The sequence below is a fragment of the Oreochromis aureus genome, linkage group 18 (assembly GCF_013358895.1).
Source record: "Oreochromis aureus strain Israel breed Guangdong linkage group 18, ZZ_aureus, whole genome shotgun sequence".
Taxonomy (NCBI): domain Eukaryota; kingdom Metazoa; phylum Chordata; class Actinopteri; order Cichliformes; family Cichlidae; genus Oreochromis; species Oreochromis aureus.
In genome coordinates this window covers 21,426,082-21,446,566 of record NC_052959.1, presented here as the reverse complement: position 1 = coordinate 21,446,566, position 20,485 = coordinate 21,426,082, and the positions used below count along the sequence as shown (strand labels likewise).

Sequence of the window (20,485 nt, the reverse complement as noted above, 5' to 3'; positions counted from 1 at the left end):
TAGTAGGACTCATCAAAGATTTTGTGGACCATGAAAATGATAATCACATGCTGCGATCTCCACAATCATTAGATCCCAACCCAATCAAACGCTCAAACAATGTTTAGAAGCACAGCGTATCTTTTGGAAGAATGGTGTTTATCTTTTTGGAAGCTTGTGATAGCCCAGATACTTGTTGAGATGCTTTACTTTTTGCCTTTAACAAACTAACCATCTGTTTATGAGAATGCTTGATCAGATGGCCTGTGGCACTAATTATATGACCATTACTGCCACACAATTTCTTGAGAAAAATTCCCAAAGACTGAGTAGTAAGGCAAAGACTGAGCAGTAAGCCAAAGACTGAGCAGTAAGCCACTCCATTTGAACAAACAAGATATTTTATAAAGGATGTCCAGGTGATTATGCTGTATAATAAAACTGTACTTATTGAGCAAAGACAAAGCATCAGCTCTTTAATCACAAGTTAATTAACTTGTCTGAAATCATCACGCTTATCACCTTATCACCTACTCGACACACCCAGAAAGTTTACCCAACAGTTATTTCTTTCTAAGTTAACTTACCTTCATCTGTTTATTTGTTGCATTTTTGAGTGGGTTGTCCATTCATTTTCATGCACTAATCTAATTCTGGGTTGTGAGGGGAGCTGGGGAATATCTCAGTTGCAGCAGGGCCAAGTACACCCTGGACAAGTCACCAATCTGTCGCAGGGCTAACACCATACAGACAATCATTCATGCCCATGTTCACACCGGTAGTCACTTTAGGATCACCAATTAACCTGCTATAAAACCAGCTCCTAGTTTAAAATCTCTCATGCTTATGCTTAAAAATGTCATTATAGTTAGAGCTGGACTCTGAACTAATAGGCTTGGGTTGGTTGGGGGCTTCCCATGATGAACTTCTTGTCTATTTTCACTTTTATACACCACTATTGTATTTAATGATTAGCAGTTATTAAACTCTGGTGCTCTCTCTATAGTTTGCTTTTTGTCCTGTTTCACTTTGCTCTCTTCTGCCCCACCCTGAGCCTGGTTCTGCTGGAGTTTTACCTTCCCACTGTCGCCAAGTCCTTGTTCATAAGGGGTCATATATTTGTTGGGGTTTTTTCTATAATATTGTAGGGTCTTTACTTTACAATATAAAGTACCTTGGGGTGACTGTTTTGGGAATTGGGACTATATAAGTAAAACTGAATTGAATTGAATCTCTTTGGGCCTCACAAAGAAAATTACACTTTGAATTCACTTCAGATTCATGTGTACTTTATCTGATATGGCGCATCAAACCATTGTCAATCCACCTAACTTTGTCTCCTTTAACAAATAAGTAAAACCAGATTAGCTTTGAAGTACACCAGTGTCAACATAAATGATTGTTTTTCAAGGTTTTATTCAAAAGAAATGTAAACAAATTTAGAGTTAAAATACAAAACTAAGCAGATAAACATTTGCATCAATAAATATATTTTAATCAAGATAAGAGTTGGCTTACTTTATACTTCCATCTGTACACCTGTTTTTTCAACAAAATTCGGAATGATTTTTGCACTTTGGTTTGAATGTCCTTTTAATGCATTAGAAGCCAGTAAAATTCAAACATGCTGCTCGCCATCATCAGCACCAGCATCTTGTTGATTTGGTGCTGCTCTCCACACATGAACACCAACTGTCGAAATACTCACAGTCCAAATGGCTTTTTCATCAACAACAGAATGTGCCACTCCTCCTCAAAACAGGCTGCGATGTCTAAAAATTTTCAGCCTGGTCAGAAATGTGAAATAGATAAAAGCTAGGCTTACCAGGACATTTTTCAGTGGGTATAAGACAGGTGTTACAAAGCCGAACACAGCAATCAGAGCAACCCGAAAAACAAAGAAAGGGAAGTCCTGCAGAGCAAATCCAGCAGAAGACAACAAGGGGTTGTGAGGCGTGATGATCATACGAAGAGTAGACAGGAAGGCGAGGATGTAGACTGGGAACACCCAGCCTGAGTAGAACACTGAGGGCAGTCCTGCCACTCTCACCATCTCCACAGTGTCAAACCAGAAAAGGAAACTATCCACAAATATTTCTGACCTTCCGTCCCTTTTCCACAGGATGCTCGGGCGACCCGAGTACGACAGAGGGCGTGAGGTTGAGGAGTACAAGTAGGCAGTGCTGGTGAATCGTGTTCTTGGTGGTGAGTTGGCAACATCGTGGAATCTGCTAGAGGCACTGCCATTTTTGGCCTCTGGTTGGCCTTGGGTCACACCGTTCTGGCCTTCTTCAGGATTCATCTGGCTTGATACGGTGGTCACTGGTTCCATGTGGGTGAGGACGGGGCCTGATATGTCAAAGTCTGAGTCTAAGCTGTCTGCTATAAATGACAAACCAAATGTTTCTGTGTAAGTTAGGTTTTCCGAAAGACTAGCTAATAACAAGAGAACGGGTCTTTTTTTAAATCATTTTTTAAAAATAAGAGAAGAAAAATCATCTTTAACATAGGTAACGACAATCATGTGTGGGGTAAGGTGGTTAGTGTTAGGGTTTATTGTAGACTGTAAGGTCCAGCTTCTGTGAATCAGCCTTCTTACTGTACATTTGGCAGATACATGATTTGAATTTGGGGAATTTGTCATCTTGGTCAATGTTTTGTGCTCTTGTGTTCTCCAGCTGTTTAGGTGGGTTGTATTCAACTGGTTTCAAAAGGCACAGGAAGTCTATGACCAAACTCTGTTCATCTGGATGTAGAATTTTCAGTGGGAGAAACATTTTCAAGTGTCACTCATTCAAGTGTTTCTTCTGTCTCAGCTGACTGCAGGTTTCCCCAACCTTATAAATTGAGTCAATTCACTTGGTAACGAAACATTTATCCCACTGAAAACGCTACGTCTAGATAAACAGAATCAGGCACTGACGCAATGTAGCAGTGGTACTGGGATGGGAGAGCTGGAAAATTCTGCAGCTTACTAAACAGCTAAATTGGGAAGGGTGTGTTTGAAATCTGATCTGAACTAGCTTGCAGTCTATGCTACATTAATGAAATAACAGGCCAATAAAATAAAGTGTTACAAATAAGCGCAAAGAGTCTATGGCTTCAGTTAAATAACCACTCCCACAGAAGATGAAATGTGACGCAAAAATATTCAATAATAATAAAAGATTTTGAAGAATTCAAGCCTTACATTTTCCCATGAGTTTGCAGGGTCGGATCCTCTCAATGATATCCACCCAGATGAGGAAGAAAAGCACCAGGGAAACTGGCAACTCAGAGAAACTGTCCAGTCTCTGTCCTCTGTCCACCTGCACCTGCGGTTTCACAATAATAGAAAAACTACTCATAAGTGGAACAATAAATTAATAAGAAATGGTAAAGCGAGTGAGAAAAAATGAAACTGACAGTCTTTGTAACATTTGTCTCCACTGAGAAAGAAGCGCCTACATTCCAAGTTTTATGAACCCATTAGGATTTACTTTCCTATCATTGCAGATTTACATCTTTACACCCGTAAAATAAGAAACACTGGGTGAATAAATATGAGAAACATCTTTGTGCTTATTTATGTTCTTGTTGGAACAGCAATAAAATACCAAATGATAAAAATTCTTTTCTTTTTAGGGTCAGGGATAGCATCAAACCTTAAGTTAATGGACAACCTGTTGTTTTCACTATAGGTTAATGAATAGCTCAGAGGAATGGCAGTCTTGTGACTGGGGACCTATTTTCCTGCCAAAGTCCTTCTCAGAAATTCTTTGACAACATGGCAAAAACAATAGGTGTACAAAACATGTTGTATTTACTTCATTACTATATTATTACCTAATAATGAATACAATACAATTGCACAAGAGTACAACTTCCTGCTACCTGTAGATTGACAGTGAATAAGTAAACCTCAAGAGATCACGGTGAGTCCGTGAGAAGGGATGCTTTTCTTTGTGTGTGGTGCAGCGTAGCATGTCGCTGTTCACTCAGTGAATAATTATAGTGTCTTAATACTGTGGCCTCTAATGGACTGTTTACAACAAATTCTGCATGCCTCTTCAAGGACCCTGTCAGAGCATGACTGAACAAAACATCAACAAGTGCTCCTCAGTGACAAGATCAATCAGTCTTGGTGACATTACCTTGGAGCTGGCTATTAGGATAGCAAAGCACGGTAATGTGCACAGGATGAGATATGCCAATGCTGTTGGTCTCCTGAAAAACACACAGCTTACATTTACATAATGATCATCCCATAATGATGAGTAACTGTTCCTTTTTTTAACAAGTGCGCGAGTTTATATTCAGATTTTTAATTTGTGTTTGAAAAGACTTTGAAGTAGTCTTTCAGTTTTATGCTGCTTAATAATTCTACTCCATAACACAGCAGCTACACTCAATTACAGTTGTTATCTATGCTCACTTACCTTTTGAGAGTAAGGGAAGACTTCATTTATAAGACATAAATACTACTCACATGAGCTAAAAGGTAGTATTATTAGGGGTAGTACTTAGTAGAGAAGAGTCATTAAATTAATAATTAATAGTTAAAATAGTTGATCCGTAATTTCAGTTGTAATAAATACTACCAAATGATGAGCTGTAATACCAGGCAATTTAAGACTGTAGCAGCAAATCACAGAACTGAACTTTACTCAGTAAACTCGACTTTTCACATTTAAGATGTGATTATTCTTTTTTTAAAGGTTACACAGACTCTGTTTATGTTTATACACACAAAACAATAAGCTTGTCACTTATCATTTTCCAAAAGCCTCAACTCACCACTGCTTGACCTCTCTGATGAATCCCCGCTGCTTAATAGTCATATATCTGACAGGAGCCCACACCAGCAAGGTCACAGAGGTCACATAGGCGATAGAAGCTGCCACAACGAGCCAGTATGCTGTCTGATCCCGTCCTTTCACGTTGTATATGAGGCTGGCAAATCTCTCCATGATTACAAAGATGGGTACAATCAGTGCTGCAAACTGCAGCACCTCATACAGGATGAGCTTGACTTTCTTCCCCGAGGGCATGGTGCTGGATTACCAGTTGCTGATCTGAACTCAGAGCTTAAGACTTTAACAATCATCTCCTAAAAACGAGCCAGTGGAGACGTTGGACTCTGCACACTGACATTGCTTACACTGCACTGGAGGCTGTATTATTTTATTGCTGAGGTAATGAGGTGGTCATGCTTGTCTTTTTTTATGGGGGGGTGACAAAGAAGAGTTCTCCCATCCCATAATATCACTGGGGTAGATTACACTGAACTATAACTGTGCACACTTTCTAAAAAGGAATAGTGACATTTGTTTTTAAATGCCCATCACAGGTGAATATGGAGGATTTTTAGGTCATCCTGGATGCTTGTGTAGTTTTGGAGAACCTCACTGCATTCCCTTATGCAAAGAGGAGATGTAGGGAGTCTAAAAAGTGTTATCTTAAGATATTTGGTTGTTTGACCAATGTGGGTTTTTTTTGTTTTTTGTTTTTTTTTACAGTAATACGCACATTGTTTGCAGATATAATTTTGCATTGAGTTGATGTTAAAATTTCAACCAGATAAAACTTTATAGTGAGCATAAACTATCCTTAATAATTTCCTACTGCCGTTACAATCACAGTGACATGCTGACTGGCTACATGCAGCTTTGCACAGACACGCTCAGATCACCACCTGGTGGCAAGAAGAAGAAGGATTTTCTAGGTTCTTGCTCTTCTTTAAAGAAAAATTATTTAAAGTTATGAAATACATTCTTGATAAGTAAAGGATCAACATTTGGAAAACCATGGATGGATTTTTTGAATATCTTTGCCCCCTCCCCCCCAGTTTTGACATTCAACCAAAAATTATGTTATTCTGATGTGAGAACAGGACATAACTTTCTCAGTTATAGTAAGGGTTGCTTGCGGGGGTTGAGTAAAAAAGAAAAAAAGAAGCCAGTTGTTGTGATTTGGCGCTGTATAAATAAAACTGAATTGAATTTAAAATCACAGTGACATGCTTACAGCTTTGCTCAGACACACACAGAACTCCATCTATTGGCAAGGAAGAGGACAATTTTCTAGTTTCTTACTGAAATGAAATAAAACTTTATAATCATTTAGTTTTTCCAAGTTTCTCAATCATGTAGGGCTGATTGTAGGAGGGAGCGGGGGGAGCTTGAGGAGTTTAAAAGTTTGGCCGGCCTGTCTTTCACTGGTGAGTATGATATAAATATAATGTCCTGGGTGCTTGTGTAATTTTGGGATTACTTCACTGCATTGCCTTATTTAAAAGGCAGAGGGCATGTAGGACAGAGACTGAAAAATATTGTCTTACCTGTTGTAACGGATGTGTCCATTATGTCCAATTTATATCAACCAAATAAGTTTTCCTCATGCAAAAATACCCAAGTCTCCCAAACAGTAAATGATTAAACAAAATTGCTCAAAAACCTAATAATTAATGAGAGCATCAATCATCACAGTATAAAAGGAAATCAGTTAAACTTCAGTGATATCTTCTGTCCAGTTAGAAAGCATAACATGTTGTTTCTTTTTCAGATCTGGCACATCTGCTTAGCATGAACCTGCTCTCATCTGTGAAGAGAACATGGTGCCAGTGGTAAACACCAGTCAAGCTGCATGATGCTGAGCTGTGAGCATTGACCTATATGACACCCTCATGGAGTCTCTTTCAGAAACATGCCTGAGTAACCTGTTTGAGGTCATTTTCTGGAACTCTGGCAGCGCTCTTCTTCACACAAACAAATACCGGTCCTGCTGCTGGGTTTACACGTCCTCTCCTTCCCTGTCAAGCTCTCTTTGCAGTAGCAGGCCCATTTCCTGGTATCGCCTCCACACTCTGGAAACTGCGCTGGGAGACACAGCAAACCTTGCAATGGCAGGTTTGGATGTGTCATTCTGGAGAAGGTGGACTACCTGTGCAACCTAAACCAGCTGCAGCAAAACCAGAGAAAAATCATTCAGGAGGGAGAGAGCAACAGTCTGCATCGACCATCTGCACAGTCTTTGCTGTTTTGGAGGGGTTGTTTGGTCGTTGCCTAATCACTGCACCTGTTGTCACACTGAGTCACACCAAAGCAAGTGAAACTGATTCATGGTGGTTTATACTTCCTAACATAAATAACTCAGACTGTGTGTGTCATTCTGTGATAATCAGGACTACCCTTGTATAAATATATGAACACAATATCAAGCCAAGTGAAGTCGTCAATATTCTGTACATTTGGCCTGGTTTTATTGTGAATACCAATTAATAAGTATGGTTAAAAGAATACATACAAACAGCAGGGTACACCTTTAGACGGAACATTTTACAATAATGTTGCTTTAAAACTTAAAAAAAAAAAAAAAAAAAAAATGGCAGCATCTCAGTCCTGTACAAAATAAAAAAAAAATTACATCAGGTCACAGTCCAACTCTGGGGGTGCAACAAGATGTGACATTTGGATGATACGTGATAATAAACTGGCTCCTATGGTCCCAGAACAGCTGCTACTTTGATATTTTTAACCCTCTTTGAACAAACAGATTAATTTTCCATTTTGCTCCTGGTTTTAGTTGAAGGCAACACAACAAAGAAACAAAAAAAATATTCCTCATCTTTCTAGCGCTCAATTAAGGAACTGGAGGTACAGAGCTTAAAACACGAGTCAGTTTGTAATCTCACAGTAGTGTCAAGAAGTTTGAAACATAGTACCTCCTTAAACGACACCAATTTGTTAGATCAACACACTAATTTGACCAGAAATTGAACAATTCTTAATAATTCCTTCATGTAACATCATTCAATGTCAAATACAACAGATAAATTAGTTTCTTATTTTATAGTCCAGTCAGTTTTTGTAAACATGAACTCTTTCCCAAAGGCTTTGTCTGAGTAGAAGCAATATAAATTAGATAAATATGAAGAATAAGGTGAATACGGTAGGATATGAGGAGCAGACCTGTACATTTGATCTTGAATGACTTACATGGCGCTAACTGTTTAGCTTAGGGAGACTTTGGTAAAGAGCCGTTTACAAATCCTGACTCTGAATATTCAGAATCAGAGACACCTTCAGGTAGAATCTGTATTAGTGTTAACGGACAGGTTTGAAAAGCATGGAGGGGTTCAGTCAGCTTTTACGTTATCATTTGAGCCTACAGTACATCAAGCATGTATCAAACACAGAGAGAAATGTCCATGTTCTTGTGTCAGCAATTAAATATACAACTAAGTTAGACAGAATATTACATATCCTGATCTATTCTCTGAATACATACATCCTTCACTGCTTCTCCATTTAAAATATCTTAACAATAATCAAAACATAAATTAAAACGTACTACAAAAAGAAAAAAGAAAAAGCATTTTTCCAACACTGACTAAAGAGATGCTTTAAAGACACTGGGGAGGCACTGGGGCTCTCCCACTTAGTAGCCAAGTCTGTGGTGCGGGTTTGCTAACACAGCCCCTGATGGGTACAAAGAAAAGCCATCAAGAAAGATGCGTAACCGCCCGATTTTAAAAGGAAAACTCTGCAGCATGAATTAAGCAGTCAGTCTTTTTTTTGAGGGGAAAAAAAAGAATGCAAAAAGAATAGAAATAAAGAAAAATACCATTTTGTTTTCAGACACTTTTTTCTGCAACCACTTTGTTCTCTTTGGCTCGACACCTTTCAACACATCTGGAAAATCCCGACTGCAGAGTTCGCCTTTAAGGCTGAGAGAAACAGCCGGAGCTGTGCTAGCATACGGCCCCACCCATGAGGTCATCATGTGGCTTCACTACTAGTTCAGTACAGTATATACAAGAGTTATGTGCATGCTTCAGTTCCTCTACGGTCTTTTCTCTCCAAAAACAAAGTGGCTTCAGTTTTCAGTACTTCTAAAACTTGACAACATATACAGAATGTAAGAGTATCCTGATGTTTTCAGCAGACCTAAAAGTCCTTTAATTAAAAAAAAGAAGAAGAAGGAGAAGAAGAAAAAAGTTGACACCCCTTTCTGAGACATGATTAGAACTACAGTTTGTTTAAGTGGGTGAGAAAGCTGTGGGACATTGTCATTTTATTTCTATGTTAGTGTGTGAATGAAGGAAAATGATCACGCACTACTACAGGATACGTGAACCAAGTAGTGCAGCTGTGTCTGTATGTGCATTCACTGCTGTATGCCAGCCTGTAGTGTGCATCGTGTGTGTGCAGCCTCAGTGTGTGTACTGAGGGTAGTGTGAAGCTGTGTGTGTCTGTATATATTTCACACTTGATCAAATAGTAATTGCATTTTTTTAAATTGCTAAGTAGAAGTGGGAAAATGACATTTCTTATTATTATTTTTAAGTTGTTGTGTAAGAACTATTAAATTTAGTAATAATTCAAATATTTGTATGATGCAGAAAAAACCCAAAAATGTAATGGCATATGCTGAAGTCGAGCTTCAGCATTAAATATTGGAGGAGAGAATCTAATATTTAATGGCTAAAGAGTATTTGCTTTGCTGAAAAACAACCCTTTTCTGCATGCAAATTTAACTCCGTGTGAACTAAAAACAACTTTTTAGCACCAAATTTTCAGCTTTTCTTCTAGGAAATAATTGGAAAAAAATTTGTTTTGTAACTCAGTGTGGCCACAATTGATCAATAGTCTTAAATACAAAGCAATCAATCCCATAATGGTTTTGCACGTGACAAGAAAAAATTAGAATGTATGTATTGCTATCAAATCTAGATTTGAAGTGAGATGGAAACTGAAAGCCGCTCCATCCTTTTATATCTGCATCGGCTAAAGACAGGACATCTGTGAAAATGTGGGAAAAAATAATAATAATAATAATGATAATAATAATACAAAAAAAACAACAAAAAAAAAAAAACAGTGCCCACTTTGTGACTCAGTGTAGTGTGAGCTCTTTAAATAAATCCCCATGATCACTTCTTCACTGGTAACAGAAGCAGAACTGTGTATTTAAAGCTGGAGTGTGGGACTTTTGCATAAAAATGAATGTCTGCTATAGTCGAGGCTATTAGCACCTGATAAAACTCTCTAAACTTTGCAGTTTATTGAAGTTTGAAATGTGAGACGTGTGGCGAAATAGCCAGAGCTAAACTTTACGAGCCGTGGAGTCGGAGTTGGGCTAGACGTATGGCAGATAGAAACTGAATCTTTACTAGATTTACATTTCTAATTTTTTGAATACTCTGCATTAAAAAAAGAAAAGAGTTCACCAGTCAGATGAGAGACTAAGATCTAAAAAAGAAAGATGTGATCTTTCTGGCTGTCTGAATAGTTGTTTAAAAAGAAAAGAAAGTTTATCCAACTATTTTTTTTCCCTAAAATACATTGTTCCCTTATTTTACTAGCACCTGGTAGGATGTAGTGTACTACCACCAGAAGATGATGGGACTGCACCTAGAAACTGTTTGCAAGCCAAAAATTACATAACCAACAAAATCAAACAAAAATAGAAGAATAAAGACTCGTATCTAGTTGGCATCGGGCTTGTAGAGCATGTGGCATTGTGAGATTTTATGCTACTGTATAAACAAGGGAAACATGGAAAGCCAACAATAATGAACACTCTCCAACTCCTTCAAAAAATAAATGGAAGTCCAGTGTAAACTCCGCCATATAAAAGTAGTATGTCAAACGTCTGCTAGACCTAAGCACAGTCATTTGACAGCAGCATGAATCTTCAAATATCCGGTTAACGCTTTCCAGTGAAAATCAAATAATATTTTTGTTTAATTACTCTGACTGCCAGAGGGAGGAAATTAAAGTTCTGCACAGCAGCTTTGACTGTAAATCAGCTGAATACAACAGAAAATGTGCCAATGTTAGTTTACTCAGTTTAAATTATGTTTTAATTGATCTGGTGTCAACTTATGCAATAAAAACACATTTTCAACTATAACTATTTGATCAGGTCTGGTGTTTTTGTGAGTGTGTGTGTGTCTGTATGTGAGAGTGTATGTGTGCCTGTGAGGATATCAGTGAGCTCCTGGGGCCCTATAACAATGCTTTCTCTGAGAAGGGGACCTGTGGGACATCTGTGGAGGGTGCTATGCTCGCGGCAGAGGCAGCGCTGTAGTTTGCTGTCTGTGTCATGCCTGCGGGAGTCGTGCATGGTGCTGGGCCAGGGTTGCTGGCTGGATTCTGGTAGGACTGAACATCTGCTGGAGCCATGCCGCCTGGAGCTGCAGTGTACACTGGCGGCTGGCCCATGTACATATGAATGTCACTGTGAAAAGAATGATGGGAAAAAAGTGAATATTATACTACAGCAAGAGGGAGATATTAACACTAGTAAGACCTCTGTCTGTTTAAGAACAGAACTGTTGTGGCGTGTAAGGAATTGCTCAATGGTGAGAAATTACTGATTTCAATTCCAAGTACAACAAATAGTTGGATTTTAAAAAGTGGAAACCAAGATTCAATTTCAATGAGGAAAAACCAGAAGTTGTTCGGGTATTTAAGAAGGCTTTGTCTATAATGCTGGAACAAGTGAAAGCCTGGTTCTGCAGCTGAGTAACAGCCTCTGATACTAGTGGGAAATTTACCATATGTAAAAATAACTTAAAAAATAAGTGAAACGTGAATGTAATTAAGCATTTACATTTATTTGACATGAGAACAACAGTGGACACTGAAACTGATAATATTAGTATTTGCAAAGTGTGCTGCACCAGGACTGTGGGTAACCTCAAACTCACCTGGGAGCTGGTTGACCAGGAATGGGAGTTCCAGGAGGAAGTTGCTCCATAGGAACGGTATAGCCTTGCACCCCAGCGCTGCTCATGGCATATGAACCTGATGCAGGCTGACCAGGGTAGACCTGTGGTGACAAATATAAAAATAAAGTAAATATTAATATTCAATCAGCTTTAAAGTTCTTGAAAGAATGACAACACCTCCTAATGTTGTCTGTATAGATTCTCAATCATTCAGGTTCATAGTAATCTCTCTCTTTTCTTTCCAAGCTTCTTAGACTTCCCAGTGTTGGTACTTTCCTTTCCACTTTCAGAATGTAGCTGCTTGACAAATTTAAGAAAAAAAAAGTTTGTATTGACTTTACCTGCTGTGCCGCGCTGGCAGGCTGCTGCATGTAATACTGTTGGCTCTGCAGCTTGGCATACATGGCATAGACGGGATCTTCATTCATCAGCTTGGCATATAAAGACAGCGCTTCCATCACCTTCACGTTCAGCTCTGACAGCTCCGAGTGCTTCCTGGTGATACAAACAATCAGCAATCCATATCTTGTCAAACACCTTCTGCATCTTCAAGTTCTTCGCTTCTGTTCTGAATTTTTATGAATAAAGCACGCCACATCAGCACAATGTACCTGTCAATATCCTCCAACTTCTGATCAATGAGGGGCCCCATTTGATTGCAGGCACCTGATGAAAAAATTGTTTAAATCTCTTTCTTTAGCTGACAGAAATCCACCTTTTTCAAAAATGCAGTATGTGTACGATGTTATTAAATATTTTTCTTTCACTTTCATATATTCATATTTTGCATAAGAAATTAATAAATAAATGAATGAAAATGACCTTCAAGCTGTAATAATTCAACGCTGTCAGACTGGTTGTCTGTTGGATCCGCACTTTGAATCATTTGCAGTAGCTGGTCCATTTTATCCTGAGAAGATGTGGTAAGTATCAGGTAAATGTGAGATAATTTCACAACTTAATCCAGAAGTAATAAAGTTTTATATGTCATACTGGAAGAGATTTTTTTATTTACTGTAGCAACTTGTGACCTTAATAAATCTGAATGATCTGAGTAAGCAAGCACATACAGCACAGCACTCACCTCGTCTATGTACACTGGCTCGTGTTCGGGCTCTATGGTCTCTACCTGAATGTCCTCACTGAACTGTACTGTCTTTTTCTCCGTCTTCACTGTGGGTTTTCAAGCAGCCGTAGATGCAGCAGGAGAAAAACAACACAACAGTGGCAGTGGTCAGCAGCGCAAACGTAAGAGATAAGGACAAACTAACTTGATCACCTGTAATGCTCTGATAGAAGCAAGCAGCACAGGAACGGATATGAGATAAAAATAGAAGTTACGAGCTGATAAAAGTTTTTCTTTAACTTGAATTACAAGAAACGGTGGCACACAGCATGAAGGCAGTAGAAGTGCAACAGCAGGATGTACATACCCAGTATGCAAACCAACAGAATCAACAATATGACAAAGCCATACAATTAGCGTGCAATAACAACAAAGGTTATCTTAAGCAACAAAAAGTGGATGTGATGAAAAAGCCAGAAAACTCCCAACAATACATTTTTAAGACTACACATTTCTGTGGAAACAATGAATTAGATAGAACAGAGCATCAAGATACCAAGATATGAATATGAATGTTGCATTTCAGAGGGCTCTGTAATTATACCAGAAAAAGATTTGGTACATAAGAAAAGAGTATCAGCAGGAGAAAGTGCTGATCACACACTGCTTGAACTTCTTCCCAGAAATTTAGGCAGTGTTATTTTTTCAGTACCTATTTTGTGTCTCTTACTGCACTCTGCTCTCTGGATATCACACTCCCAGATCTATAAAGCAATGCTGCTAATGGACTAAATGGGCTACCAAAGAAACAGCAATGATTCAAGTGTGTGTACTCACTCATCTCAGGCTCTGCAGTGAGATCAGCAGTGACAAAGTTGGAGGGAAACAGCCCCACCCCCTGATATGTTTCCCCTTTCCACCAGTTTGGGTCACTGGGAGAAAGAAAACACAAAGCCCATTCAATTATGAGAAAAATGCTGCCTTTAGTAACTGAATTTAATCCTTAATAATTTCATTGGCATTTTACAAAGTCATTTCCAGACCTCTTTAAAGCCTGAATACATAGATGTGATGTTTAAAACGTATTGTTCTTTTGAGTTCATGGATTCTGTGCTCTTCTAAAGAGCATTTCAAAAAGGCTTCAAAGAGAACAGCCATCCAAATAAGAACGCAACATAGGCCCAGGAAATCTGCTCACTATTATATAATGAAAGTACTGGTTCTTGGTGTGCGCTTGATTATATTTGTGTAAAAGTTCACCTATCGTCCAGGATAGTGATGATTTCTCCCGACTTAAAGGTGAGCTCATTGTCCTCTGCAGCCTCAAAATCGTAGATGGCACGGACTTTTCTGCCGTCAGACTTGTGTGAGGAGAGCAGGGTGGAGGTGTTTGGGTAAAGACTCGACATTGAGGTCTGCGGTTGCTGACGCTGCTCCTTCAGAGACAACTCGATAGCTGCACACAAGAGAGATAATAAGATAATCACAAGAGAGTGTGATTGTGTGTTTGCCCTTGAAAACCTTGTGAAACATCTGCGATTCATTAATCCACAATAACAGGGGGAGTTTTGCAAAGCCAATAAACAACAGTTAAAATGTGTTTAATGAACATGCTTCTAATGCATTTCTATGTGTGTCTGAATACTAAAAAGAGTCTTTATACAAGAGTCCTTTGCAAAAACAAAATAAAAAAATGGCCCAGTGCTCTGATTATCTGATAGTCCTCTTTACCTTTGGCCAAATCCTCCTCTTCTTTTTTGTTTGTTGATGTGGAGGGATCCTTTGCCACTAAAGCTGGGCTTGCTTTTGCTTGCTCAGCAGCCTGTGAAGACAATAATCACGTGCTTCACATAAATAATGACTCACACTCATGACTCAAAAGAATAAAAGAACGTGGATGGATTTTGAGCAAACCAAAGGAAATATTAGCATTAGAAATAGAATGAGCCAGAACTTGAATTCTGATCTTAACCATTAGAGCTGCACTGATCCGTCAGCATAATTGATGACATAGACTATAAAAACATGTCGACGTGGAATTTTAAAGGATTTCAAAGAAAACAAAGTTGAATGCAGACAGTCAAAGCGGAGCTTTTCCCTCCACAGCAGCACGACTGCAGTGCACCAGCATGTAAAACGTCAGCAACCTGGAGCTGTGACGTCAACTCTGAGTGGGTCAGTTTTAGAGAGTTAAGTTAGTGTGTCGCTTTGATACCTTGTTTATATTAATGTTTTTACAGTAATGTTTATGTTAGCTTACCTGTCATAAGGTAACAATGATTCTTACTGAGAGAACATCATTTCAGTTTTGTTAGAGTGAAATGCGATAGTAAACCATTAAACAGGAGTCGCTACACTGTCTCCTAGTTTGTTTGTTTGTTTGTTTGCGGTGGATATGCTATATACACATATATATATATATATGTGTGTGTGTGTGTGTGTGTGTGTGTGTGTGTGTGTGTGTGTGTGTGTATATATACACACACACACACACACACACACACACACACACACACACATATATATACACACACACACACACACACACACATACACACATATATGTATGAGAAGTTAAAGAGTTTAACTGCCATTGAACGCTACACAGATGAGTTTGTCCTTAAAGAGGCTAATGCACCTCTCAAATAGATTGAAGTCATGACAGAGAGCATTTTTAACGTGGTTATCAGCAGCTGGGAATATCATCTTAAAGATAAGAGGGGGCCTCACTCCAGAGCATATCCACTGCAACTGTGAATTGTTCACTAATCAACTAATCAAAGAAAAATTGGCACATTAGTCTTCTCCCAAAATAATCTTTAGTTGCAGCCCTATTAACCACTATAACCTCCTTAATCATACTCCTATACCAACCTGGGAGCCCACAGCGGGGAACGTGACACCCTGTTCCCGTAAATTCTTGATCATTGCTGAGATCAGACTGAGCTGCGGATCATTGCGGAAGTCTTCCGCCCACTCCACCATCAGGGCCTTCAGCTTCTCGCAGACTTTGGGGTGGCCCTGGAGAACACACATTAAAGCATTTTATGCCAACACGGATCAAACGTGAACCTTTTTGAAGAAATCCCACATAGTTAATGTGGCTTATTTGGACAACAAACAAGAAAGTGAAATTTACCACACACCTTGTTTAAGACATTACTGACTTCACTGGCAAACTCTCTGGAGCACACCTCCAAGTGGAAAATTTTCCCACAGTTTGAGACACAGGCACCGAGAAGCTGCGAAGACAAAGTGTACATCCTATTCATGAACCTCATGAAGTAAGTAAACAGCTGAAATACTTTTGACATATGTAATTTATCACTTATAAAAGACTAAATGTGGTTACTTTACAAGCTGATAACTTATTTCCTAAATGACACTAAGCTATCAAACTTAAAACATGGCTGTTTGTTAAGAGTCTGCTTACAGTCAGTGCCTGCATGGCTACGTGAGGGTCCTTATGATTCACTCTTCTCATTATAGAGCGGAGGCATTCTTTGGGCCTGGAACAGAACAGCACAACTCAAAGGTTTGAGAAGGTTAAGCTTTATTAAGCTCTTCTTTTTAACTTCTTTATACTTCCCTGAATATATATTATAATGATTCAAAACTCAAAAAAGAAAAGAAATGTGTTGGTACGCCTCAGAATGAGGAAAGTTAACTGACCCAGTGCGTGACTGCCCTATCTTGTCACATATGTCCAGAATGAGGCCCCAGTCCTCAGCAGTGTTCATCTCACTGGTTGCTTTCTCTGCAGGAAAGAAGAACACCAACCGGTGTGAGAAGAAGTCTTTACAGAAAAGCATGTTTTTTCTGCATGACTGTATTTAGAGATGGGAAAGAAGAGACGTGGGAATTCTGTAGAGGAGTAATAAAGCTACTGTAATCCTGAAAAAAAAGAATCACTGTTGTAAAGGGTCTGTGAGAATCCTCTTTTCATGATCATGTTTGGTACTGAGAAATCAAAACAACAAGATTACTATGTTCCGCTACAAATAAGCATAAACATGATGAGGTACAAAGGGCTGACAATATATGAGAAGCGCCCCATCAACACTACCGCACTACAGTGAACACAATCTAACAGCTCATAATCTGCGAAGACTTCACCTGAAGTTTATCTAAGGATCAGTCAATCAGCAGTGGGTTCTATTTGCCACTTACGAATTGAGTTTTTTAGGTTTTTCCTCCAAACGAAATGGTTAGTCTTGCATCTACTCTATGTGTACTGTATTTGACTCCTCTCATCTTGGAAGCAGCTTCATGTTTTACCAAGTACCACTTGTGCAGTTTTGAGCAGATAAGGTGTTTAACAAGAACATTTTAGATTTAGATTAAACAGATGTTAAAATGTGTTGTTCAACAGCATTTTAACATCTTCTTGAATGTTGTGCCAATAATATTTAGCCAATAATAAACATCAGCCAGTGCCATCACATACCATCCCTTTATTTGCCCACAGCAATCAACAGCGCTGATATTTCAGGGTTGCAGTTGGGCTGGAGTCTGTCCCAGCTGTCATAGAGCAAGAGTCTAAGTTAGCCCTGGACAGGTTCCCAGTCTATTACAGAGCTATTTAAGTGTATTCCAAGTATAAACATAGGAATGGAAATAAGATGTGTAAATAGCTGACATTGCTTTCTAACATGAGTCATCATTTGCTGTTTTTGGGAAGTAGAAGTAATAATTAGGAAGTAATAATTACATTAAAGAGTTATTTTTGCTTCTTTTGTCAAGAGCAAAAAGAAGCAATAGAAAAAATATTTCTATATACCCTAAACAAGATTGGAAGTATTAGAGATGGACAGAAAGCCAAAATTATTTATCCTTGTTATGTGGCACCCAGTTTTATCTACCTGCCACGCCTGACTGTGTTCAAACCATAAAGAACCTCTTTGAATGTTTGGAAGATCTGAAATCACAGATGTAAAAAAAACAAAAGCAAACCCTTAAACTAAAGAAAGAAACTAAGAAAAACTGAAGTTATTTTATTCAGACCCCCCTGAGCTACACAACCATCCTCACCGAGGCAGTTAGTCCCTTAACCAGACAATCTTTGTGTTTTTATGAGACATTCCGTGAATTTTAGCAATCAAAGGAATGTTGTGAAGGACATCTTTTACCAAGTGAAAACCACTGCTAAATTAAAGGCAGTTTTGTTATCCAAGCCTTTATCAAATCTCACCTGGTCTAATGCAATTCTCTGTATATAGGATTGCCCAATTCCACACTTTCCAGTTTGCAGATGATTCAAAATGCAGCTGATTGACTCTTGTACAAAGAAAAGATAGCTCATCGCTCCTGTTTTAGTTGGACTGCACTGGCTATCTGTGAAGTTTCAAATAAATGAGTTCCGCAAGAGAAATTTTTTTTGTCTGCGGGTCACCAACTCATCATCCCAACAACTTCTCTCAGTGCCCCTTACTCGGAAAAAGCTAAAGGCAACCAGGCAAATGTGGTTACTGCCCCCTGGCTCTGGAATAATCTGCCTCCCCAAATAAGAACCTGATCAACAGCTGATGATTTTAAATCAGCTCTAAAGATCTATTTTCACTTGCTTTCATTAAGTCTGAGGTCCCTCTTGGTTTGATCACACTCACTGCAAGTGTCTTTTTTCCACCTGTTTTAGTTGACTAGTAACGTTTTTTATTCTTATTTTCTGACGTTATTTTCACTTATTATTTTTCATTATGTTGACTGACTATGTGAGTTTCAAGCCTGCAAAGCACTTTAAGTAAGCGTCTGCTGTCATGTCATACACAACAGTATAGTGAAGTAATAGATGCTCACAACAGTAGTAAAAGCCAGGAACAGAAGAGCACGGTCACTTAAAGGCTGGTTTGTTTTACCAAATCAGCATTTACTGCTGGGTTTGGGCTTGAGGCTGTCTATGGGGCTGTGCAAGTGAACGGTGTTGTGTACTTTTCATCTACATGAAAACTACACACTCTGCATGAAAATTAGGTGGCTAACCACTCGACAAAGATCAAAGAGACGACAGGAAATATAGCGATACTCTGTGGTTTCACATAGCTCCGCATCCTCTTTCACTTCCACTCACTGTGAGAGGTCAAGCACATTATTGTGGTTAGCTAACAGAAGATGGGATGCATAAAGGTAGCTAGTGATATGGCTTGCGAACTCAATTCAGTGATCCGATGACAAGCCTGTGTCTCAGTCTTCATTAAGAGTTGGCCTGACTTAAATAATACACGTTATACATCTCGAGAATAACATCACCAGTTTAGGATGCTATCGCCAAACGGTCACTTGCTGTTTGCTAGCTAAATATATACATAGGATAGGGGAGCAAGCTAGCCATCTATGTTCCTCAAACACAAGCAAAACAGACATCAAAATTAATATCATGGGCTTCAGGTTGTCAGTTTACACAACCTACGGTATGTACCAAACGGTACCTATATAACAATAATATAAATCCAGTGGCTAAGTGAAATGTTGCCCACAGCTGGAGAACACAAACAAAGCTGTTTGGTCACAGCTACTTAGCTAGCCTGCTAATAACAGCCTCCAGTTGTGATTACTCACCAACATCTTGGTCAAAGGGGTTGGTCGTGAAGAGAGGCATCGCTTGGTGTATAGACGACAACAGATTTCGCCTTTCCCAGATATTTTCTTTCCCTCTTTTTTCTTATTTCATACAAGACAAATGCATAGTAACGACAACCTAATGGGTGTCAAAAGTAGCTAACTGATTCTTTTCTACACAGTCACTCCTTCGCCAGACGGCAACAAGCAGGGCATTCTGGGTAATCGAAGGAGCCCGAACTGTGTTTAATAAACGGTTACAAGCATCTACAGTTTAACACTCCCTGTCAGACGACTGCTCATCCCTGTGTGCTGTCTGCAAACTAGAGAGAATGAATCATAAGTCACAAATTGTCCTTGGCATAAAAAAAATAACATGTCATCGTCAGGTGACGTCGATCACGTGACAAAATGTGACTGTGAGGCTGCAGCGCGTGAAAATGAGTAACACATGAAGACTTTAATCTTGTAGTTAAGAGGATTTGTGTGGCGTAAGTGAAGCAATAAATGAGTCATTTTAAGTAGTTAACAGTGGTCTAAACTAAAATACATGAACCAATATGTAATTCTAGCACAGATTACATTAACTGCTGGATGTCTACAAAGACAATAAATAAATATTTGTGATATTTATCCAGTAATATTACTGGATATAATACCAGTTTAAAGCATCGGCATCCAGAATCCCTACACAGAAACAGAAACTTTATCAAATTACCCAGTATTGAAGTCTTCACTGGGTCCTGGTTCCACCCAGGATTACTTTTAAAATCTCTGTTAGTTCATACAGCTCTAAGTAGTTTGCTCTTCAAGTACATCTCTGACTTGCTCAGGAAGACCAACTGGACCTCTCTAGAGAGGTGCAAATCTTTGAACTATTCCCCGAGTGGACCTAAATTAGCTGAGGGTGCTCTGCGTTACTGTTGTCCTTTTGACCAAGCTGCCTGAAGTCAAGACACAACTGTGTCTATGTTAAAGTTCTGTTTAATTGTTTTAATTGCTTTAGGACATTACAGAGATACAGTTTAAAAAAAAATGTTTTTATAATGTATGGAAAGCACACTGAGTTTAATTAAAAGTGCTATATAAATAAAATTGGCATCAATATTAGCATATATATAATTCAAGTATAATTTTGAGAAAATTATAAATTTTAAGAATTTTGTTAG

General features: G+C 38.7%; 2 protein-coding genes across 2 annotated transcripts; both read right to left on the bottom strand.

The window, feature by feature from the left end:
* Positions 1-1,384: 1,384 nt before the first annotated feature.
* On the bottom strand, positions 1,385-5,114 carry si:dkey-32m20.1 (transmembrane protein 236). The gene is made up of 4 exons (XM_031735569.2): positions 4,756-5,114; positions 4,113-4,185; positions 3,170-3,293; positions 1,385-2,361 (listed from the first exon to the last, which is right to left on the bottom strand). The coding sequence occupies exons 1-4, from the start codon at positions 5,007-5,009 to the stop codon at positions 1,733-1,735; spliced, it is 1,080 nt and encodes a 359-aa protein (XP_031591429.2). The 5' UTR covers positions 5,010-5,114; the 3' UTR covers positions 1,385-1,732.
* Positions 5,115-7,197: 2,083 nt separating this feature from the next.
* Positions 7,198-19,644, bottom strand: stam (signal transducing adaptor molecule (SH3 domain and ITAM motif) 1). Its single transcript, XM_031735574.2, has 14 exons — positions 19,317-19,644; positions 16,434-16,518; positions 16,195-16,270; positions 15,908-16,003; positions 15,636-15,782; positions 14,493-14,583; positions 14,022-14,217; positions 13,599-13,693; positions 12,780-12,868; positions 12,518-12,605; positions 12,307-12,361; positions 12,037-12,190; positions 11,675-11,796; positions 7,198-11,202 (listed from the first exon to the last, which is right to left on the bottom strand). The coding sequence occupies exons 1-14, from the start codon at positions 19,354-19,356 to the stop codon at positions 10,971-10,973; spliced, it is 1,566 nt and encodes a 521-aa protein (XP_031591434.2). The 5' UTR covers positions 19,357-19,644; the 3' UTR covers positions 7,198-10,970.
* Positions 19,645-20,485: the final 841 nt, after the last annotated feature.